Source organism: Cydia pomonella, chromosome 27 (genome assembly GCF_033807575.1).
Source record: "Cydia pomonella isolate Wapato2018A chromosome 27, ilCydPomo1, whole genome shotgun sequence".
NCBI classification, from domain to species: Eukaryota; Metazoa; Arthropoda; class Insecta; order Lepidoptera; family Tortricidae; genus Cydia; species Cydia pomonella.
The window spans coordinates 7883075-7908666 of record NC_084729.1 but is presented as its reverse complement, the minus strand read 5'-3'; the positions used below and the strand labels follow the sequence as shown (position 1 = coordinate 7908666).

Below are 25592 nucleotides of genomic sequence, written 5' to 3'. Positions count from 1 at the left end.
AAGATGGCAGACCCTCCAACGCGCACGGTGCCTATATAGTTCGAATTGCAATTATATTTTAATAGCCATTATATACCATAAGATTAAAATTAATTTTATGTAGTCCATAAGGTTTTGCTGCGCCCTATCAGGGTCCACGTACTGTACACCTAGCATTAAGTCTAGAGGTCCAGATTCGGACCGCGGTCCGCTATTTGGTGACCCCTCAGATAGATATTTCCCAAACCAAAACGAATGAGATATCTTTAAATAAAATAAGGGAAAATAGCTTTTAATTTATTTATTACAATAATATACTCTATTCTATTGTACACACAGCTACGTAGTAAGTAGACACAGCTAGAGTCAGACCAAGCTAAGTTGGCAGCGATTTTCATAATTTCATAGAAGTTTTAATTAGACGTGTTTAAATTAACACTTGCACTGTCTAGGTTCTGGTTACTGCCAACTTAACTTGATCTGTACATTAGTAATTAAGTATTTAATATATAACAAATAAGTCAAAAATATGAAATTTATCAATTTAATAAATGGAAATTTATCAATTTATGATACAACACTGAAATAGGGAATATTACGCTAAACTTTGCGTAGGGGGAGCCACTAGCACATTGAGAGGGTCTACTGCGAAATAAGAAAATTTAAATTTCGTTATTTGCCTCTCTATCAATATTGCTTATTCGAACGATAGAGAAGCAGATAACGTAATTTCATATTTTTTGCGTTACGCGGTAGATCCCTGTAAACAAACCGCCTTGATGCATCAATGTCATATTTTATTCGCAAGAAATTATCTATGAAAACTTGTCAAAAAACTGTTTAAGGCGTAGTACGTACATGGTTTAGGATGTGCGATAGAGCTGCACTCTGGTGGCAGAACATTGCAGTAATACTCCCTACTGCGACTACAATGTTTTGTATGAAATTGCAACTAGAATTTTTTTACTATGGTATGTGGGTCATATTCTATATTATGGAAGGTAGAGGCAAGGAACAGCATCTCTTTAGGTAGAACTGTTGCAAAAGTGTCCAGCTGTCAGCTATAAATAATACTTAGTTCCAAATCTCTCCAGAGTAGCGCTAGAGTAGCTAAGAACCTAGGCGTTATTGACGGAGTGAAGTACGCTGTCTTTAGATTTTTTTCTCAAGTATTCTAGGTATTGTAGCGCCACCTATTTATGGTTTTTTGTCGGACACTTCTTGGTATATGGAGATTCTGTTCCTTGCCTCTACCTTCCGTAGGTCCCTTGTGTGTTGCTAGATGTAGTGTAGGGACGTCTGAGGGCCTACCGCGAACCACGTTCGACGTGTTGCCTCCCTGTCACACTTACGTACGAATTTACAAGTGCGACAGAGAGGTAAAACGTCGAACGTGGTTCGCGGTAGGCCCTCTGGCCAGAAACAGGCGGGCTGTCGATCGCGTGCTGCATTCATTCAGTCCAATGGAGTTGGAGCTGCAGGGCGGCTACCGGGAAAATCGAATTTCTTCAATTGCGGGCATTTTTCTCTGTCACTCTAATCACGTCTTAGTGAGAGTAAAAGAGAAAGATCCCCGCAATTTGCGAATTTCGGTTTTCGCGGTAGGCCCCCGGTTACTGTTCCGGCGGCGTTTTTACTGTTGCTATATAGTTTATCATATGGAAAGAAGCTTACTTTATATAAAACTTAGAGACAGAGTCAAATTATCCATAATCAAGGCGAAATCATAAACAACTAAAATAATAAAAGAACAAAAGTGGCACTGGAGGCCACAAGATGAGAGAAAACGTGGACAAGTGTACAGTGGTGCCCTAGGTATAATAAAAAACAGTTGTCCACAAAAGTTTAGATGGTTACATGATTTAATTAGAATTGGAGGAGGTAAATGGAAGCAAACAGCAAAGTAAAGAAATAAATGGAGAAGGCATAAATCAAAAATTGAAATTAAAGTTGTGAAACCAAATTACTGTATTTCTTATAATGGAAACCTTAATAATAAATAATAAAGGCTATTTAAATTACATATAGTTTACTTACACTCTGACATACATTCTGAGAAGCTGAGTGTGCCAGAGTATATATGAAATTTATTTGAAAGTCCTCTTAGCCTTCTGCTCAGCAGCACTGCTGGCTTGCACAAATGTACGCTTTAATTTGTTCTTCCGGCTGTCTCGGTAGTTGGAGGCCACCTTCTCCGACAGCTTGGCTATCCTCTTCATTGTCTCGGGTGGGTATCTGAATAAAATAAAGGTCAGGTCACAGTCAGGTGGGGTATGATAACATAAGATGCATTAATGTTTGAAATAACTTTTGAATGTTACATACAGTCGCCATCAGATATATCAGGGCAGCCAAGGTGCCTACAAATATCTGAACAAGTCTATTGTGGGGGTGTTAATTTGAGTGTTCAGATATTTTTGAGCACTTTGGCCCCTCCCATATATCTTATGGCAATTGTACCAAGGACGTCCCCAGCTGATAGGCTAGGGGGCAGTTGCTATTGCCAATGGCGCGGGAAGGGGAAGGGGGCATACATTTTGTTAGTTTTTTTTCTGTAGGACGGGGCAGCTGCCCCCTGGCAATGCCCTTGTTAAGTACTTATTTCTAAAACACCCATAGTTTTATTATTTCATAATACATTTTTGGGAATTGAATGTGAATCAAAAATACCCGGCTATGTTTATTTTAACAGGATGAATATTCTATACTAGTATTTTTTTTCGCCTTTATGTTCCTTTTACCCCTGACTAACATAAATAGTTTTATTGTAAGTGCTATTCAATTTTAAGTTGTAACATAAACTCTTTATACTACTGAAAGATACAAATAATCTTGTCCAAAAATACTTGTACCTTGCTAAATAGTAAATTCAAGTTGAAATAAATATATTTTGCTTTTGTAAATCTAATATAAATAGTTTTTTCATCACATGTACTGAAGGACATAGGGCTATTTGGTTCCCGCGGGAGTTATGGATTGTTAAAAAAAAACATTTTTTAAATTATGTCACTTATACAAACTAAGTAGCATAAATGAGTTTTACTTTTAAATACTGACACTTATAATATAATATTTTTGTTTATGTTTAATATTATTTAATTTAACAGCCATTTCAAATATTACAAATTATACATAATTTTCAACTGTGGCTGAATGCCGAATAGGTCTGTGCCTTCGATGCTTAACCTGTCAAGAAATTACAAGATGGCAGACCTCTCACCTCTCAGGGGGTAGCGGATGCTTCTAATTCCCAAAGCCAACTAAAATAAAAATATATAGTTAGACCAAGCTAAGTTAGCAGCGATTTTAGATATAGCCCAGACAGTGCAAGTGTTATTAATATGTCATAATCTTCTCGAAGATTATGACATTTAAATAACACTTGCACCATCTGGGCTATCAAAAACGCTGCCAGCTTAGCTTAGTCTAACTCTCATACAGGTTTCAAACAGCGGAGGGAAGAGGGTAGCAAAAATATTTAACTATTTGTACCCAATGATACTATATAACTTTACAAAAGGAGCACAAAAAATACTTCCATATTTATTTCTATGTCTAGGAAGAAATTTGTTATTTTTGATTAATTTTCGCATTCCATTCATCTCTGTCATACATGAGCTTGTTTCGGTGAGCAGGAGCTCGCTAATACGTGCACATTTTTCGCTTGCCCAGGTGCGACTAAAGGCAACTTGTACAATTTGTCAGAAAGGAACGCCTATAACCTATTTGAGTTATTAATTATTGTTTGTACCTTCATATGCAGCGATATTGACGTACCTACAACCAAGGAACTCGATATTGGTAAAGAGTTGCGCCAACGTGATCAGCTCGTCTTCTCCAAAATCGTTTTTATGTTCGAGCATGAAGTTCCGGCGCACCGTCCATTGCTCGTCGGATTCGTGCTCGGTGCGGAGCGAGTCTATGTCGCCTGTGGGTTTCATGGTGGTTATAATTGCTGAATTATGAGTAAAATACGGGATTTGTTTTGTTTGGATCAGCCTGTTCAGTACCACAAAACGTCAAAAATGGGGTCATTGGCACTTCAGGCACTTGGCAAATAATAATAGGACTTGACAGCTGAGAATGTTCAAGTAGGCCAAAATATTTGAAGTGAAGTGGAAGTTTTCCACGATATTTTCATACTATATTTATTTGATAAATCAAAATTATTCAAAAGGAACTATATTTCATATTAAGATTATAATAAGTGATTAAAATGTTCAAAATAGAAAAGTATATAGCTGCTACTCAAACCTTCCTCAAATATTGATGTGCCATGTACTTTGCTTCCCGTAAAAATAAAGATGTCACTTAATTGTTGCCCTATTTACATTTATGGATCTTAATACTATGACTACTAGCGCCAAGAGAGATGACATAGTGATTTTCATATTGGTCGTGCAGTATACCATTTGTTGTCAATCTAGAATCTTTGTCGCAATTCATATTTTACATTTCGTAGGTATTCTGAAATAAAACATTGCATTTTCTTTGTTACAATGACGTGATATATTTAATTACTCTTTGTTACTCGCTGGAGGACTGATAAAAGGTAATGATCGTTCAATAATTATCTTCTTCACTTCTCTTTGTTCATGTAGCTAAATGAAAATATTTTTGTCACCAGCTGATTGGTACGAGGGGAGTATTTTTCTGCGATTGGAGCCTTAGATGGGACAAAAATGGCGTTTTCTCTCAGGAAGATGCTTTCTAACATCAATTATTTCGGTAAACCAGGCGACACTGGGTACGAGGAGGCCAAACGAGCACAAAAACATTTTGGCGAAACATCGGAAGGCATAGATTTCGAGAGAACCGAGCCCGATTCCACATCCAGGTATGCTACAAGCCTAAAATTACCCGAATCTGTCAAAAATTTTGCTGCTAAGAAGTCTTCTCTCTCTGATACTGATATCTTAAACGTCCCTGAAACGCCAGTTTCAAAGAAAGCTAAACGAAAATGTAAAAAACTAAAGGTCGATGTAGACGCGAGAATCAGCGATAGTCAGGAAAATTCAGATGATACTCCCAGCGAGAACACACCGAAACATGTGCATTTGGAGGTCAAGAGTGCTGATATATTCAAAGACTTTGATTTTAACAAGTCATTTGATTTTGGCTTGTCTGATGACGATTCTGATGATAATGGCGATATTCAGTCTCTCTCAGACCATTCGGACTCTGATGGTTCTATAACATCACGAGAGAAAGTCAAAATGTGTCGTAAAGTGCAACCAATGCAGGAAGAACAGTTGGCACGATCCACCAGTCTTGAGTCGTTTGGAGACGTGGAGCTGGATAAGAATGAAGAAGAACGGATCTCTCTCCTTGTTAACTATCAAAACAAATTAGAGAAAATTGATTATTTCATGAAAAAACTTCTGTCTGATTTCCAATTTAATATAGAAGTCTCCAAAATATTCCATTGCCGATCTCTTGTGCCAACTGTACTAGGGGGTGAAGTAAAACAGCCAAAGATGCTAGATGCCGCATTTGTGGACAGCCGCGCTCCAAGCCCTTCAGGTCCATGGAATGTCATTGTTGAAAAAGAAGATGTTATTACCAAGCAAAAATTTAAAAAGCAGCTTATGTCTGTAAAACATACTATAGATGAATTTGTCAATTGTTATTTAAATGAATCAAAAGAAAGAAAACCTTTTACAACTAAGCTGAGGAGTAAGAAGAAAATGCGACACTTTGATTTTCCAGATCTGCGAGAAGCCATGGTTAATCTATTTGGCACAGAAGAACAGAACACAGATCTGTGTGACTCCAAATGTATCTGTAACTGTCACTCTCAGTCTGAATCGGACTCTGGCTTGACTTCTAAATCGGATGAAAGATCTCTATCAAATCAATCTATAACATCATCAATCGGTAACTTCAGCTTAGATTCGTCCACCTTAACAGCTTATTCCGAATCTCTTGATCAAATTGTCAGCTACTGCAGCTTCCAAGACACTAGCCTGTACAGCGACTTGCTTCAAATACCAGCCATTGAACGTATCACATTCTACGTACAAGTCCACAGTGTTCAGCTCAAGTGTGAAGCAACCAATCAAGATTTTGAATGCAAGAATGTCATAAAATTCTACTGCCCTACTTGTAAAATCACTGAAACTGATGAGAACAGTCTGCTACGTCATATTTTGAGCCAAACACATTGTGAGAAGATACATTTTCAATACAAAACAGCTTATATAAAAAAGTGTGTTGCTGCTGGAAAAGAAATACAGCCAAGTACAGTGCTGAATCCGATGACAATGTACCGGGATGTTAACAAGATTGTTTGCTTCGGAGACGCTGTGTACGCCTGCTCCCTGTGCTTCGAGAATCCTATCGCCGGCGAATCCATTCTGATGGCACACATTTTAGAGCCCGAACATATTGAGAGACGTGAAAAGCTAGATGAAATCATAGAGTAAGTGCATGTTTTTTTTATTATCTTAAAGAGCATGTGTGAGTATTCTACTCAATAATACTTGTGCAATCAAATAATATTTGCTTAAGAAGTAACCCTATTAGCTCACATTTGATTATTTCAAGCATAATACACACAGTTCGACTCAAATACACACATACTCTTTAAAATTACAATGTTATTTAAATCTGTCGAGAAATCTATAGCTATGTGAATTCCAAATTCATTACAAATTTAGAATTGCATAGATTTTTTTTTACAGAATTCTTGGCTTTGCAATAACTGTCAAAATGTAATTTGACAGTACATTGCAATGCCGTTTATTATGTTATGCAGTTTCTGTCCTTTTATTTGAAATAAAACTCAAACATGATAAATAAAATTATATATTGGGCTTCCTTTTAATTAAAATACACTTTATAAAATAAATCAAAGGACAGAAATATAATTTATTTATAATTTTATAATTTACTCTGAACTCTAAAATCAATTCTAGTTTCATTTCTAGACTTATTGGTTACCATATTTACATTTTTACAAAAAAATAACTATAACTTTAAGTAATATCTCAGATCTAGCTCAAATATTTACTTTTCTTCAATTTGAGTTATCTTTTATTATATACCTTTTTATTTATCGTCTTTTTTTTTTTGAAAAAAAAAGCGATCAATGCCATATTGTTGTTGATATAAGGTTAAAGTTGTTTTTGGTTGAGTTTGCTGACCGAATCCGCTAGATGTCGCTACTGCCTTTACCAATTGTTTCTATTCTGACTGTTTATATCTACAAAATTACTCCTCTAAGCGGTTATTTTCAATATTTCTTTTATTTGCATTAAATTCATCTAAAACTATCCTTCGTAACGTAACATCAGAGCAATGAACTAAGCTGTATAATAATAAAAATTAAAATTTACAAACAGCTACCTAATAATGTTTCGACTTTGATTTTTACTTAAAAATCAATGACTTCCTTCTTTATTTTCTCTGCTATACTATTAGGCTTGGTTCGGCACTCGCGACCTCTACCGGACGGCGCAAACATCTAGGTGCTCACTGCCGAAACTCAAGTTTGATGTGTTCATAATATTTCCCGCCCATTTTACTGAGATTTAGAGAAATTAAGGCCAATCGATAAATTAGTACCGCCTCTTTCGTTTTCTTATGAGTCTTGTAGACATGTGGCTATTTTAAATTTTATGTTCATGGGCCGCGATGACAGTTTTCCATCAGGCTCGTCTGCTCGTTAGCTGAATAATATTTAAATAAAAATTGTAACTATTAAGATTCCAGTATATAGGGGTCATCCATTAATTACATCACACTACTAACAATGTGACATGTGACAAGAGGGAGGGTCACAAACTGTGATGTCACTTTAACTTCTTTAGTACCCGAAAATGTATTCAATCATTTTTATTCGTAGCACAGTTAAATAACAGTTTTTGGAACGATAATCGTATTTATTCGTTTACTTTTATTTCTTAATCAGTTTTGGGTTATAAAATTTCTTTTGTAAAAAATATACCTAATTCGATTTGCCGATTTCGTTGAAATCAAAATTGCCAAAAATGTGACGTCACACCAGGAAGGTGGGTTTGCCAAATGTGACCAAGTGTGAAAAGGAGGGGGGAGGGGTAGACAAAATGGATGATCCCATTAGAGTCGCACGAACCTAGACGCCGCAATACAATCGAAGTTATGCTCTAATTATAAAACGACATTCTGAAATAGCACTTTCACATGAACATTCAAATATATGGATGTCTGAGGGCCTACCACGTTCAACGTGCTGCCTCTCTGTCGCACTTGTAAATTCGTACGTAAGTGTGACGGGGAGGCACGTCGAACGTGGTTCGCGGTAGGCACCCTGGTACTAGATTTCGTTGTTAGAAATTGTAATACAAAGAAATAGAGAGAATAGAAGTTTTACATACGAAACGTCTACATGCTTTGTTTTATTTGTATGGCCGTTGTAAGAATAATTGTTAATTTTTAACAAGCAGAAACGTCTGCAAACGATGCTATTAAGCTTAGAATAAATTTAAAAGTGAATAAATTACTGCCTTGGGCTTTTTTCACCCAAGGCAGTAATTTTTCCACTTTTAAATTTATTCTAAGCATCATTTGTTAGCTATTAGAAAAAAAGTTAACCGTACACTTTTTTCTGAAAACCTCTGTATAACAATTTTCAAGCATAAACCCAGAAAAATCTAAGCTACATTGTCTAGTGAAGTCTATAAGAAAACGAATCTGCCCTAATTTATTTTCAAAACAGGGTTGACTAAAGACTTACCAAATTTTGAAGTTTTTTGTTCGTAATCTAAGCTTTTTTTAGCACTATTGTGTTAGTTAGAGTAAGCACTAGTAGCGTAGCATAAGTAGCCTATAGATGAAAAAGCATAATTCAAAATTCGAAAAAAAAAAAGTTTTTTAAGTATTTTGTAGTATGTGATTCTCAAATAGGCGAGATAATGGCTTAATTCATGTACCACGTGTTCATATTGACATTTAGTACTTATTATTTTTATTAAACAGCATTTTAACGTCCGATATTTTTTTAAGTGACAAAATTTTAAAAAGTTTTTTTTTCTTTGTTCGCTGGTTTTTTTTTTATTTTTTTACATTTTATTTAGTAGAATAAATCACACAATCGGTAAACTGTACATTTGAACATCTAGTTTGTCTTAGTTTAAATATTAAAAAAAACTTTCCGCAATAAGTTTTTACTGACTGAAATAATTTTATCGAAGCATTGAATTAAGCCACCAACTAAAAATGTCAAAACTGTTAATAAATATGATCTCAATCCTGTAGATAATCCACCCAACCCAAAAGACTGATTATTTTGATGCCACTGTTGAAAATTTGAGGTAGTAAGTCAAAAATTTAGTAAAAAATTACAAATTAACGTTTTAGCAAAAATACTGTTGTCATATGAAAAATAAATAGAGAATTTATACATGGTTGTGCATTTAAAAGTAGATTGTCCGTTGTTTTACGAAATTTTTGACTTACTTCATTACTGTCTCGCCTCCGCCTGTACGTACTCTAAGATAATATACAATGTGTATGGTAGAATTAGATATGGTTATTGTAATTTTAAGATATACTAACGCTATCTATATTAAAAGTTAATCTAATTAAATAGGGACAGTAGTTATAAATTGGATCCTCTTCTATTTATACATGTAATCAAAAATGTAGCTTAATTTCTGTTGATAAATTTAAAAATGCCGTTGGGATTTTGTTTTTCTGATAACTTGAAAGTTCCATATTTATAAACTTAAGAAACAAAAAATCACTCAAGATTTTATCCATATTATACAAAAACTCAATTTTGCAAGATTTATCTAAATATTTTTAATTACTATGTCTAATATATCCGTCACTTAAGTCTGAATTTAGTACATATACATGGCAGTAGGATAAAATGTTCGCGACCAAGTCTTATAATTCAAAACAATAATCAAATAATCACTCGAATACGAGTCACTTTAGAATAATAACATATTTATTAAGATATGCCATATTCTCAAACTCTGCTTTAAAGTCTAAAGTCAATTCTCACATAAAATAGAAACTAAATTTATTAAAAACGATGCACAAAACATTCCAAGTATATGTATTTAATGTAATCGTTTAAATTATAAAAGCAAAATATATAATAAACACTACGCTTATAATGCATGTCTGCTAACATTATTTAAGAGGGCATTTAAAATATAAATGGTTCCAATACTGATTTTTGAATTTCGAGCACTCGTTTTCGCCATTCGAAAATCTGTGGAAAATGAGGAACTAACTTTTTTGAAATACGAGCACAATTGAAAACAAGTGGTCAATACCACTAGATTCTCAATGTCTATTGCTAATTTTTCAAAAAAGCTGTTTTCGACAAAATTAAGCGCTCTAAATTCAAAAATCACTTGTATTGTAAGAATAACATTTAAATAATACTCATATTTAAAATAATAGCTATCCAAAATCAATTATGTACTTAAATGCGTTTACAAATTAAATTTCATATTTATCCTCTTTTTTTTAATGAAGTCTTGTTGAGTTTTTTTCTATGTTTAGTTTTGAAAGTGTTAAAAAGATTATTTTCTTTTTATTACTGTAATTTAACAAGTATAGTATGTTTTAGACAATAGATTTCGACATTTTGTAAAATATCTTTATTTTTCCTATTTACTTATTTCCTATAATTATTTTCTTTCTACACAAAAGAGGATAATATGATATTTATTGCATACGCAGTTAACCCTAAGCTTTATTCACATTGATCCAGACGGCCAATTGTTGGATATTTAAATGATTTTAAATGAATAAATTTATTATTTACAATAATTTAAATAAAATAATGTTAAATCCTTTATTGCAGCCTTAATTTTAATTACGAATACCTAAATTGACACTATTCAGCTAGATGCACATTTTGGTTGCATGGTACAGTAAGCTGCAGACGTACACACCGGATCAATGTGTGTCAAGCTTCATTATAGATACCACTTTAGGTGCTCCAATCATCCACACGGTGTTCAAAATTCCGATAGAATTTGGTGCCTTTCAGCCTTGCCCTGTCGATTGCCTAATTGTTGATTAAAAAAAAATTGACCACCTCTGAAATCCTCACATCATTATCTCTTCTCTTATAGTGTGCGATAAACAGGTGATCAGTTCAGTTGTGCCAATACTATTCTGGAGTATCAGGTTGTTTTTTCGACACGTATTTATCAGCTTGTGAGAGACAGACGAACGCTTTCCGCAATAAAATTATGTGCTAATGTCTGGTCTGACAAGTTTAGGTAATCCAATTTGTACTTTAGAATCTCAAAAAAGGCTATTACGAAAACGACTTATTTTTCAAGTTTTGACCATAGGTATAACATTGTTTATTTTTTATCGTTTATTATGATCATGTATGATAACGTTTCAGATAGGTACGCACTGTTATGCAAAAATGGTCTTTCTTTATTTGTAATGAAAAAAAAAAACATAAACAACGCAATTGGTGATTAAAAAAGTTTTCATAAGTGTAGGATTTGGGCATAGCTTCTTAGTACCTATTATTAAATTAATATAAAAAATAATCACTAATGTAAGTTCTGGTATTATACCATGTAATAAGTAACTTTGGCATAATTATAGTTATTCGCATTTAATATAAGAGCATTAACGGGCAATTTTAAATTAGTCAGAATATGTGTAAGATTCTCAAAATTGTTCACAATGGTCATGGTCACATACTGAGACTAAAATAAACCAACTACTTCTAAGGTTGCTAAAACACTCTGTGATTTTTAATGTTGATATCCAAATTGTTGTTATAATAGTTTTTAAAAATACTAAAAGAAAAGGTCGTATACTATTGGAGATATCTATTCCATATCCATCTCAAATTTTTATATCTATTAGAGATTCAAACAGAATTTTGTACACTACTTGAAATTAAAATCTACATTAAGAAAGAATACGAAATTCATACGTAACTTATTATTGTCACTTTGACAAGGTTTAATCATATACTGGTTTTAGTTACCGCATTATAAAGATAATATATCTTGTATGTACTGAGATTTAAAACAAACGATTTATAAAAAAATATATATAATATGGCTTATATATCTCCGATATTATGCGCCCTATAACGGCACCGTAGAAAGACCCCACCGAACTTTGACTAAGCTAATTTCCATTTTGACTTTACTAATCTTTTTTCTTAAAGGTTGGGTTTTTCAATGGTGTCGTCTGGCCGATTCGGTACCGTATCTGTGATCTCCAAAGTCGTGTTCATATCATGTAACGGTCGTTTCAAGCATTGTCATGACCTGAGTTTTTATGTACTAGGTACTTCTCTTGTATCCTTATTTTTAATACACAAACAAACAGCCTTAACTTGCTTTAGCTTGTTTTTATTTAAATAAATAAATCTAATATTTGGCGACCGTGACAGGACGTCTATGTTGGCAGATTGGAGCCGCATCTCAATTCATCATTGGTTGTAGACAAACTAGCGGTGTTGCCACGGCGCTAACAATTAATGTGTAAGAGTTAAGCAGGTTACACAAGCTAATTCAAAGTTTGGAATTTTCAGCATTTCCTTGATTATAAAAAAGTTTTTTCGTTGTTTTGTAACTTCTTACAATATGGTGTTTTTTGTAATGGCGTCTAAAGCGTAATAAAATTGAGCCCCTAAGTATTATATGAGAAAACAATGATATGTCTTTAGAACGTCACGCTGTACACACACAGCAAGCCTTACTTAATTTTACCCCCCTAACAGAAGTAGAGTTAACTTAGCTTGGTTTAACTCTACTGCTATACTTACGAAGACTCAAGAGTAAGCTATATAAATATAGACTACGAATATTGTCTCAATCCCGCTAGATACAATAATAAAAAAAAAAACTATTTCTGAAACAGCATAACAGGATCATTTTGTAAGAACTTACAAAACTACCAAATGTAAGACATAAGTAAAGGAAGAAAAACATCTGTTGCTTTCATACAAAACTTTCATAATGCATGTTTCTAGTTTACATAGATAGTTTCATTTTGAGGTCTATCATTATTTTCTGTTCACTACTTTCGAATATCTTTCTACGCATAATTAGTTTGTGTCAATGCTTGCAACGACCGACTGTTGGTTATTTTTTGACTGTTATCATTTTCGTGGGACACCGGTTTTCGACTGATTAAACGTGTGAGGTTTGGAATTTGGCGTTTTCTTACACCTTTCTCTTACTCAAGATTTTCATTTAATCTTTTAAAATTATGGCTTCAGTCGAGTCGGAATATTTCGTCAGTATCAAGGTATTAGGAGTTTTAAATACCTACGACTAAATGAAATGAAACCAGTGAGCGATCTCAGCGTATCCATTGAGTTTGAAAAATGCTATAAATATATTCGTTTCGGTAAATATATGCTTCCTATATGTAATAAGTAATTTATTTTTTCTCATTAATTTCTAAGAAAATTGCGAAATAACGTAAACGTTAGTGCTAGAAAGCGGAAATTTGGCATGGATATATAAATCAATAAAGCCGACAAAGTCGTAGAATAAAATCTAAAATTTTTTTTTGCTTCAACCCTACTGTGGGATATCGTTTGAAATGTCTTTCAAAGCTAATAGGGGTCTCCAACAAACATTTTTGATAAAGTGAATATTTATATTCGGAGATAATCGCTCCGACTAAAAAAAATATGTGTCCCCCCATCTAACTTTTGCACCATAGGTAAAAAAAATATGAAAAAAATCGTGGAAGTAAAGCTTAAGAAACACATTAAATGAAAACTATAGCGGACATGATCAGTTTAGCTGTTTTTGAATTATCGCAAAAAGTTTCCCCTTCATAGTAAAAAGACGTACCATCCACAGTTCATCCCTTGGTTAATAATCTACTATACTTTAAGCTCCAGTTTAGCTTATTGTGACGGAAGAGTAACTACGGAATCCTACTCTGAGCAGGGCCCGATATGCTCTTGGCCGATTTTTGTGTTATATGTTTCTTCGCAGGCTTTCTTTCAGTAAAATATTCTTTTAACTTTCAGCCGTCGTCATTTACGTCATACTACACTTGGAATTCACTACTTTTAGATTAGATATTTTTAAATGAAAAGTTGGTTTTCAGGTGAAATAAAAACATATGTACCTTAGAATTTAATTTTCTTTCATATACATGACATAAAATATCCTATTTGAAAAAATGAAATTTTGTCAATTATTTGTAGGAAAGACAGGTAAATAAGTAATACAGATTACAGACAATTGTGCATAGACATTTATTTTATTTACTTACCAACATTTAACATTTCCAAAAATACAACAAGTACAATTTGACACTTTTAAGGTTAACATTTAAGATATTTCATACAGAGGTACAACTTGAATTTGTTCACAAACTCTACAGAGTAAATGGACAACAATATAGTGTTACATTTTAAATACTACGGACTTAGAAAATGTATATAATGTAAAGGGTTACAGTATACATATATTACATATATGTACGCACATACACAGCCAAACTTAATACCCTTCTTTCTTAAAACCCTGACATTCCAATTACACATTTTAATATCACATTCATTAAATTTTAATTATGCACAAAATGACTATATTATATCTGCTTCATAAAATACAAATAACCGATTGTGTACCTCGTCAAATACGATATTCATATTCATATTTATTATTAATAATGTACACATACATTACATGTCAAAATTACAATTTAGTTAATACCAACATCTAGATAATAATATAAAAATATTCACATAATGCGTTCAATAAAGTAACAAATTATTAAAAATTATAATATTTTATCATATTCTATCATATTCAATACTGTTGAATGTTTCGACTTTTAATAATATTTATTTTATCCACATTTGGTGTCGCCAATAAACTTAAGTGGGTGTACAACAATATTTAATTAATAATAATATATACGTTATGTATTTTAATTTCGGTCACCTATACAACACACGTATTTTCCCGCTACTTGTGGAACATACATATGTGATTTACCCCAGAGTGATACATACATTTAATAATATGATAAATACTAATTAACTGAGCACATTACTAGTGACCTACATTTTCACAATAAAACAAGTAAAGCCTGACCAGTAATATATGATCACGCGCCATATTGCGGAATTTCATTGGAACTAAATTTTTCATACTAACTGAACTGGCACCCTATACGTGAGAATAACAGCGCCCTCTTGACAATGATCATATATTTCTGGTCGGGCTTTAAATAAATATACATTATAAGACTGGCCACTCTGGCCAGACTTTATGCAAAATTGCAGATAGTGTTATTTAAGGCGTTTTGATCTCTTTTTGTATGTACTCTCTCTGTGCCTACAATAAATATATTTAAAAAAAATACATAGTTAAGTGTTATTAACTTAAAAAACTGATAGATAAATAGATAAAACATTTATTTGGCATCTGACACAGATGATAATGCCCTATTATATTTAGTGTTTTTATAATGAAGGTCCTACTGTTCGGTATGTTTATATTGATTACGTTTATTAGATCTAAAAATTGTATTAAGTTTATATGTAGGTAACAATTTGAATAATATGTAAATGATTAATTTGACTATTAAACAGATTACTTTTTTAAGTAGGTATATATTATTATATTTAGCAAAATTCAGAATAAGTAAGTAATTATCAGTTAAGTATATAGGATTTTTTTTTACATTTTTGTATATTTTTCACTACAGTATAAATTTCATATACGCATAATACTGTAAAGTCAAACAACTATTAATTATATCTTAATGTTGTATAACACCCACACATTCTTTTTTTTTTAATGCAGCCATACTGAGGAACATGTATTCTCAATTTGCAAATCACATGAAATAATGATAGGAGCCTTTGACAAAAACCGAATCTGAATTCTAACATAATTCCAATTCAATTTAATATCAGTGTCTCACTCGGACACATGCAATTGCACTATATAGCCTGATATATTTTTTAATTGATCAATATTTGAATAAGTCATTATAATTATATATTACAAAAATTTTTAGCAACCTGAAAATTTGTTGGCTCAAGGATATCTTCTTATAAATAGATAGAACATCCATTGGTTGACAGTCGACACTTATGGTGTCCATGATTGGCACTTACCATAAAATCGCTTTTGACTTAAAATAATGTTCATAATCCAATAAATACAGGCAACTGGTTTATATTTACCCAATTTTTTAAATATATGTGTCAACATTAACATGATAGTTTGATCGACTAATTTATTAGCTAATCATCTTATTTTTAGGGTCTGTTTCAGGATGTCCAAGTAAAGTCCTTGCCACTTATTAGACTTCAAACTGTTTGACAATCTTCAAATAAGCTTAACTGGTAGATAAAATCCTGGGGTTTGCAGGAAGTTTTGTCTGCCAGTTAATTTATTTTGGTAATTTATTAGCTGTCCAATACTTTACTACTACTTACTACTATGTGAAAAAGACCCGTATCAGTGTCCTTTTACTATTTGGGATATAAAACAAGGTTTAGTAATTAATACTTAAAATAATGCTGTATTTATGTTATAACATCAGTTCCAAAATTGTCTTTTTGAGCAAATTAATTTTAAGTCATGTATAAATTTATCACCATCAGTACATCACCATGTATTCCTAATTTAACAAGTAAATAAAAAAGTTACCGCAAGCAATTTTGGATGGCCGGTAGAAGGCCTTGTATAACGCTTCAGCTGTTGTTTACTCTGAGAGTACGTCTGAATGTCTGTCAGGATAGACAAGTTTGACAGCACTGGCTTCCCTCGAATGCGGCTGACCCCTTAACTCCATCACTAGCTTTTCCTAATGAAATCAAAACATTCCCTATTTTAATTTTTTACTTAAAATTAAAATTCGAAGTGAATATTTTGTTAAAATTAGTTCTCATAGACAAAATTAAATTTTCTCTGGTCTGGAGAAGTGGAGAAACTTTAAAACTTCAACAAATATTGTGATGTTTACAGCTTTTTGCTTCCCAAGAACCATTACCTTCTTTTTAAAGCTCGGTCCAGTGCTTCATGCGTCGAGCATTCCACACCCACTCCCTGTATCACATGGGATTCGGCGGGATGGCTGCTTCATTCAGAGATGCTATAGCATCTCCGAGCACTGCCATGCATGGCCGCTTGAATGGGGATCGGTGCATTTCAATCAAACGCTCCATCATCCTGATATCAAAGCTGCACTGTCCATGGCTGATTGAGTGAAGGTATGCAAGCAACAGTCTCCCATAATTCCAATCTGATAAACAATGTGTGGAATACTGAATAAGACTGTTATAGATGTAGTGCTGTAGTCTATCTGTTTTTTCTGCTCCTTTATATGCCGACGTTATGGAAATGAGGTTATGAATAAATTCCTCAGTTGACAGCTCAAGCTCCATAACAATTGACATAAACTCGTATTTACCCGCCTCGTCCAATGTTAAAACAAAATCATTTATCATTGTATTTGATATTTCCAAGTCTTGCAATAATATCAGCATTAAAGAGCGGAATGATAATGGATAAGCCTTGTTAGCTTTAACCATGATATCGAGAGAGAACCAAGAATATGCCCGCTTTAGATAAATAGGGAAGAAGTTGCAGAAAAAACTGTCAAGTTCAAGCATTTTTAAATTCTTCGACTCAAACATGTGTTTGCAAATCCTCTCAACGGCGTGACTTGATAGGCGTTCGGCAAGAATTTTGAATAGCATGTTGTTTTTCGTGCCCTCTTCAAGCATGTAGTCGAAACGCGCGACTGGTTCGGCTTCAACAGACTCACAGAAAGCTTCTGTAGGGTTTACTTGCTTTGTATTTTCGGCCTCCGCTTCGGCAGCTTCCCTCTTGTCGCGGTTGTTCGCTGAAGTCACCAGCAAACTGTACAAGCTCATACCGAAGTCGGTCTTGCATTCTTCTTTGAACTCCGCTAGCCACTTGTTTCGTTTCTCGCGTTCTTCCGGTGTTAGTCGCGTTTTTAAGTTTTTTACGACGGTTTGTGTGGCCGGACAGAATCTCCAGCCTCCCGACATTTTGCCGGTCTGTTTATTTTTAGATTGATTATCGATTTTATTCAAAGGTCAAACAAAACAACAACATTCCTTTGCGATCAATACAAGTTACAACTTCAACTCAACATTAACAACCCTCAAGCTTCAAAGAATACTTTACAAAATACACATTACATTTACATGTTTTTATACAATACAAAATCTACTTTATTTTAATACTATTAGAGTCTAATACGTTTTAATTTTTGTTGACGTAATCAGTTTCTACTTGAATGTAATCTACTGACAGATCACGAAATGTTGCCGTAGCAAAATAGTCAAGTTCTAGGAAGGAGCATTTACCGGTGATTTTTAAATTATATCCTTAAAACGCATTCTTTACGGATTTATTAAGATGTTATATAAGAAAAAATTTCAATACTATTTTTATTTACATATTTTCGCCGTGTTTACCACTTACCCATATACATAGTGAAAATTTAACTTCCGTTCGTAGTTCGTTTCGTTTCATTTCAATCATCTTCATCAGTCAGTCATTATTTGTCAGCCTTTGAGGGTGCATGTCATTTTGTTATTCGTTTCGCGTATTTATTTACGTAGAATTTTTTGAGAATAAAAAATCGTTGCTTCCTTGTCTGATGCTGGAATTCTACTGCTAAGGTAAGTGTTAGATGTATTATAAAATTTACAAATATAACGTAGGAAACAATACTAAACAATGTGCCGGGTAAGAAAGGGTAATTTTCCAATTTGTCGTTGATTACTACCTACTCATAGTATGATATAACATGGTTAGAAATCACAGAAAACACGTATATTAAGCTTGTTTTGCAACAAAAAATGCAAAAATGATTATTTTATTACCTATTTCTTATACCCATGATTAAGGGACCTCTAAGTAATATACCTACATATAGATTCTCAGCGTTTATTTTAATTTTAGACTATAGTTGGTGGAAGAAATTTAAACTCGTATTACCAAAATAATTGTCATAGAGAAGAAAGGATGGGTATATATTTTTTAACTTTATTTTAAATTATAATTACATGGAAAGGCGAAACAGGTAAATTAATAGACATACAGATTCCTTTAAACCTCTAAAGTTTAGTATATTTTATGTTTAAGTTACCTACGAGTATGACAGTTCCTTCAAGTTACTTTTGGATGAGCTAATTTAAAAAATAAATTAAGACGCACCAAATGAAAGTATTGAAACGATTTCCAGCTTGCTGGGAATTAATTCCTCGAAACGCAATTTTTGATGTAATATGATTGGCCTAATAACTATAACGGCTATCAGGATGAGGATGACAGTGACAGTGCCGTCTTGAGCTGCCGGGACATGTTTTTGCGTCTTGATTCTCTGATTCGATACGATTTTGTAGGTTTTTATGCGGATCTGAAATGTATGGGAAGATCCGCGATAGAGATTCGGATAATTTCATACATACGAATCAGGATTGCAAATCCTAGTAACTATGTCGAAAATTTAAAGGACGTAGCCAGCGTGCCTATCGTTGACGCTCCGTGGCGAACGAAACGTAACTGTCACAGTCGCACTAATAAAGAAGAGTGATAGAGAGAGATGACTACGTTACGCTACGGAACGTTAACGATTGTAACGTTGACTACGCGGCCAGCTGTACTGTAAAACGGTGTACGATACATGTGAGAATAGTAATTCCCTATTTTCGTACTTGTATCATAATGTACTATTACAGTTTTACAGGTCGCATTTAAAAGTATAAATATAAATAAAATAAATAAACATTATACGGACATTGCTACACAAATTGACTGAGCACTTCGGTAAGCTCAAGAAGGCTTGCGTGGTTATAGGAAGTATATTGTTTTTAATTACTTGCAATATTTTGCGAGATGGATATATAGGTCATACTGAGCATCTTCTGTTATGGGACCAACCCTGTGTGGTAGGGCACAGCACAGCGGATGTCATTCCAGATCTAGAGCAGAGCCCTACTAGGGAAGTACCTCCACCTTACAGAAAATCGCAGCCAAATGACACTAGACCCTACTCATAGTGTTGTGTTCCTGCCGGTGAGTAAGGTTGCCAGAGCTCAACGAGGGTGCGGAGTGTTAGGGTCGGCAACGCGCATGTAACTCCTCCGGAATTGCAGGCGTACATAGGCTACGGATACTGCTTACCATCAGGCGGGCCGTATGCTTGTTTGCCACCGACATAGTATAAAAAAAAAACTAAAAGATTAGCTTGGAGTCTTTTCTTATATATTTGCTCCAATTAAGCCCAAACATAGAAAAGTGTAGTAGTACACTTTTCTACGGTTGGGCTTAATTGGTTAAGCATTTTAGGGATTATGTTTACGCGTTATTTGGCCATAGTAGTTGTTCGCATTATATTATTTGAATATCATATTTAACTTATTCATTGATCTGAACTCTGTAGTATCATGGTACAATTTCAGTTTTTTATTCCTATTAATTATTTTTGACATTTTGATATGGCGAATATTATATGATAAATAAATAAATATTATAAATAAATAAATAAATATTATTATCCTGGTAAGGGCATTTATTCGTGTGATGAGCATGGATATTTGTTCCTGAGTCATGGGTGTTTTCTATGTATTTAAGTATTTATAGATATTTATATATTATATATATATCGTTGTCTAAGTACCCTCAATACAAGCCTTATTGAGCTTACTGTGGGACTTAGTCAATTTGTGTAATAATGTCCTATAATATTTTATTTATTTTATTATAGGACATTATTACACAAATTGACTAACAAGGAAGGGTACCCAACTGTCCGACTCCGATTTGATTCATTTTGATATATGTTATAGAGCAGTCTAAAATAACGGACACGTATTTTTTTTTAGCTGCCCACACTCAACCTGTTAGGAGAAAATGACCTTCAAAGTACTAAAAAGTTACTAAATCTTCTAACTCCTATAGAAAGTGATGCTCAAGCAACTTGCTAGTTAATGGCTTGTTTGAGTATATGTTTGAAAGCAGCAAAAAATAATGAGCACGTGTTTTGTTATATCTGCTTAAACTCAAGTTTTCCTAAAAATATACCTGTCTTTATGTGTAACTTTAGCGATAAGATATTATAAAACTTTGAATGTCGATTTTTTTAGGAAAAAATGAGTTTTAGCCGATATAACAAAACACGTGCTCATTATTTTTTGGTGCTTTCAAATGGGTACCCTTCCTTGTAAGTCCCACAGTAAGCTCAATAAGGCTTGTGTTGAGGGTACTTACACAACGATATATATAATATATAAATATTTAGAAATACTTAAATACACCCATGACTCAGAAACAAATATCCATGCTCATCACACGAATAAATGCCCTTACCTACCAGGATTTGAACCCGGGACCGTCGGCTTCATAGGCAGGGTCACTACCCACGAGGCCAGATTGGTCGTCAAAGATTTATATACCATTGTATATAACTACCTCTATAACATTATATTGTATTGTATTGTATTGTTGGACGACCGGTCTGGCCTCGTGGGTAGTGACCCTGCCTATGAAGCCGATGGTCCCGGGTTCAAATCCTGGTAAGGGCATTTATTCGTGTGATGAGCATGGATATTTGTTCCTGAGTCATGGGTGTTTTCTATGTATTTAAGTATTTATAAATATTTATATATTATATATATCGTTGTCTAAGTACCCTCAACACAAGCCTTATTGAGCTTACTGTGGGACTTAGTCAATTTGTGTAATAATGTCGTATAATATTTATTTATTTATTTTATTGTAATAATATTAAATTTCACATTGTATCCGACGATCACTATACGATAAGTAATTGCTTATCTTATGTATCTTTTTACAGTAACTTTGAACATTGTATTGAGAGATAAATAAACTAAACTAAACTATTGCTCTTCTGCGGTTTTTTTCCTGATCAAATCGCTCGATTTGATCAACCCGTCTGCACTGGCCTTAACAGCTATCAGGATGGCAGGCGTCCCGGGGCAAGTTTTTGCGCATTGATTCTGTGTAATCCTAGTTCTGTTAGCCTGGTATTGTGGACCGGATTCTGTTTCACAGTTAGTTTGTAATGCTGTGCTTTAACTGTATTTTTAACTAGTTGCGAGCGAATTCGTATGCGTAGATTTTAGTGATAAAAACCGACGATAGTGGATGATTGCTTTCCTCGTTTTCCTCCCCGGGTATTGACGTTATACAAAATATGTTTTACACAATTTAATTTGTATTGACAATACATAGATATGCCCCTTTGTTTGAGTTTTTAAATTTAGAGGTAGGACTGTTAGAAGCCTTTAAAAAACCGGACAAGTGCGAGTCGGACTTGCCCACCGAGGGTTCCGTACTTTTTCGTATGTGTTGTTATAGCGGCAACAGAAATACATCATCTGTGAAAATTTCAACTGTCTAGCTATCACGGTTCATGAGATACAGCCTGGTGACAGACGGACGAACGGACGGACGGACGGCGGAGTCTTAGTATAGGGTCCCGTTTTACCCTTTGGGTAAAGAACCCTAAAAAGTATGTTATTGGTTTTACAGTACATATGGTGGTACTTTACCGCCCTCGTGCGTTAACTAGCACAATACGTGCATATGTCGTAAATTTAAAGGGCCGTATGTACTTTAAAAGTTGTACTTACACGTGCGCAAAGGTAATTTCCTACTTTTCGCACTTGTATCGTATTATACATATACAGTGGCATCCGTTTATTAAAAGCTTTTTATTAACTTGCCCTGTATGTATGTATGTACCAGTGGCGGATCGTTCAAAGAACTCGATTCCCACCGGCTTATCTAATTTCAGCCCGTTGAGTACTTTCACGATCGGTTCATGGAGAAAAGGAAAGCAAAATTAGCTCCGGGTTCCCTATGAATATTTGTGACGCGCCGCCACTGGTATGTACCTATGTTAGTGTGGGTCAAATATTCGAAGCTAAATTTGACTGACTTCCTGATTTCCGATTGAGCTGTAATTTGCATACATATATACACTCAAATATAAATTTATCCAAAAAACATTCGAATAAAATGTAATTGTTTTGAACTGTTTCGTCAAAATAAAACGTGTATTTACACATTATGTCATCTGCAACAGGCATCGTCATATGTAAATCGGATGACAATGTGATATTATTGTGACCTGAAGCTGATCTCATGAGACAGGAGGTGACCATGGGAACTCAGTGATAAAACAACGCAAACTTATTATATTTGGGGTTGTTAGAATTGCCTTGATGAGTATTAGGTAGTTGCCTGTGGAAAGAAAAGTACAGTCAGCGATAAAAGCTTGGCTACCTCCTGTCTCCATCATCAGATCAGCTTGATGGTACCATAATATTGCATTGTACCCGACTTACATATGTATGTAAATTTTCAGCATCATCGGAAACCGGGAAGTGGGTCAAATTCAACTTGCAAGATTTGTCCCATACATACTAACAGGGCAAGTTAAATAAAAGCTTGTAATATTTGCCAAAAACTTATTTTCACTATGGTATCTGAAGCTAGAGCTAGCTGAGATGCAACGAATAGTGGCTTGGCCGAATACCGAATATACGGCGGAGCCATCGGCCGAATAGCCGAATATTCGGCCGCCGAATAATCGGCAAGAAGTTTTACCTAAAATGAAGTAAATTCGAACGCGCGCGTGCATGCGCTGTGCAAGTTGCAACTTATTTCTCGCTGTAGGCAGTGGCGGATTTGCCCTAAGGCCAAGTAGGCCCGGGCCTAGGGCGGCAAGACATTAGGGGCGGCAGCAAGGCGGCAGTCTATATGATGGGTGCTGAGAAAGGGGCGGCTAGTAGTTACTACGAGGCCTGGGGCCTAGGGCGGCCAACACTGCAAATCCGCCACTGGCTGTAGGCAGTCTTTGATAGAAAATTGCGCTTATTCTGCACGACATTGCGGTGCGTTAGATTTTGTCAATGTGTAAAAAAAATATTTTGTATTATTTTTCTCATCTTTTTGTATTACTACCTATGAATATAGAGGTAGTCTGACTTGTAGTTTGTTACTTTTTATACCCCTCGTTTGCCGTTATCTACGTATTAACGTACTATTCGGTATTCGGCCTAATACTATGCCACTATTCGGTATTCGGCCTAATACTATGCCACTATTCGGTATTCGGCAGAATAAGCGCAATTTCTATCAAAGACTGCCTACAGCTAGAAATAAGTTGCAACTTGCACAGCGCAAGCACGCGCGCGTTCGAATTTACTTTATTTTAGGGAAAACTTCTTGCCAATATATATTCGGCGATTCGGCCGATGGCTCCGCCGTATATTCGGTATTCGGCCAAGCCACTATTCCTTGCATCTCTACCTATAATTAGTTTATGTAGCTTCAGATAGAATAATGGCCGAATATTCGTTGCATCTCTAATTACAGGCATATTCTATGGTAAGTACAAAGTTTTAGAGTAACTACGTTTGTATGTAGAACCGATCTTGCTGCGGATTCTTAGAACAAACTTGCAAGATGTTATTAAATACATATGTAAATGTAATATGTATTGTTAATTTGTTATACTAATTTTAAAAAGCGTATTAATAACGATTTATTTATGTAAGCAAGTAATTAAATTAACAAGCCTTTGTCAATCGATAAACTTATCAATGCGCACACACATTAGTATTAGCAATACTTAGTGTTGAAGCCGCATTTTACCTTTTCTTTTTATACTACGTCGGTGGCAAACAAGCATACGGCCCGCCTGATGGTAAGCAGTCTCCGTAGCCTATGTACGCCTGCAACTCCTGAGGAGTTACATGCGCCTCCCGCCCCCTCGTTGAGCTCTAACAACCTTACTCACCGGCAGGAACACAACACTATGATTAGGGTCTAGTGTTATTTGGCTGCGGTTTTCTGTAAGGTGGAGGTACTTCCCCAGTTGGGCTCTGCTCTAGATCTGGAATAACATCCGCTGGCTGTGCCCTACCACAAACAGCGAGATGACATTCACAATGCCCATACCTCTCTTTTGGACGTAGTTTAAGGACATACCCCCGGGTATGTCCTTAAACTCCGGGAATATATTATTTACTCACATGAAGATAGATAAATTCACAAGTACGTAAGTAAATAACTACCTTGTAATAACCAATAGGTATTCATTTTGCGGTAATAATGTTGCGATACATGTAAATATTTTCCTCGTTATGACTTGCAACTTGTATTAACCATAAAAAATATTGTGTTATCATTAAACGGCTTCTAAACTGTGACGTATACTTTAAACCATTTAAACGCAATAAATACGTGAAATTCTTTAATTTCTGTAAAAACGTGGCGTTTTATACTTGTGTTACTATTTCGTGGTACTTTATTCCTTTTTTCAAATCAGGAAATGTATGCCACGGTAAGCAATGCTGTAGATTGCCCTTATATTTTTTAGGGTTCCGTAGTCAACTAGGAACCCTTACAGTTTCGTTATGTCCGTCTATCTGTCTGTCCGTTCGCGGCTTTGCTCCGTGGTCGTAAGTGCTAGAAAACTGCAATATGGCTTGTATATATAAAAACATTTCAAAGAAAAAAAAGGCCCCTCTGTAATTTTTGAACCATAGGTCCAAAAAAATATGAAAATAAAGCTTAGTAAAAACTTTCAATGAAAATTAGAGCGAACATGATCGGTTAAGCCGTTTTTGA

At 34.5% G+C, this 25592-nt stretch overlaps 4 protein-coding genes across 5 annotated transcripts in view; 2 read left to right on the top strand and 2 right to left on the bottom strand.

Annotated features, from left to right (window-relative positions):
* Positions 1–1923: 1923 nt before the first annotated feature.
* Positions 1924–4057, bottom strand: LOC133532799 (partner of xrn-2 protein 1-like). Its single transcript, XM_061871650.1, has 2 exons — positions 3757–4057; positions 1924–2214 (listed from the first exon to the last, which is right to left on the bottom strand). The coding sequence occupies exons 1-2, from the start codon at positions 3918–3920 to the stop codon at positions 2067–2069; spliced, it is 312 nt and encodes a 103-aa protein (XP_061727634.1). The 5' UTR covers positions 3921–4057; the 3' UTR covers positions 1924–2066.
* Positions 4058–4194: 137 nt separating this feature from the next.
* On the top strand, positions 4195–13118 carry LOC133532797 (uncharacterized). The gene is made up of 2 exons (XM_061871648.1): positions 4195–4531; positions 4607–13118. The coding sequence occupies exon 2, from the start codon at positions 4662–4664 to the stop codon at positions 6402–6404; it is 1743 nt and encodes a 580-aa protein (XP_061727632.1). The 5' UTR covers positions 4195–4531; positions 4607–4661; the 3' UTR covers positions 6405–13118.
* A 2517-nt stretch (positions 13119–15635) lies between these two features.
* Positions 15636–18051, bottom strand: LOC133532604 (uncharacterized). The gene has a single exon (XM_061871354.1). The coding sequence runs from the start codon at positions 17966–17968 to the stop codon at positions 17006–17008; it is 963 nt and encodes a 320-aa protein (XP_061727338.1). The 5' UTR covers positions 17969–18051; the 3' UTR covers positions 15636–17005.
* Positions 18052–18463: 412 nt separating this feature from the next.
* Positions 18464–25592, top strand: part of LOC133532598 (lysosomal alpha-mannosidase-like) — a 79454-nt gene continuing 72325 nt past the window's right edge. For both annotated transcript variants that reach the window (XM_061871348.1, XM_061871349.1), the window contains exon 1: positions 18464–18607. The gene's annotated coding sequence lies outside the window, so the exon portion shown is untranslated. The remainder of the gene's footprint in view (positions 18608–25592) is intronic.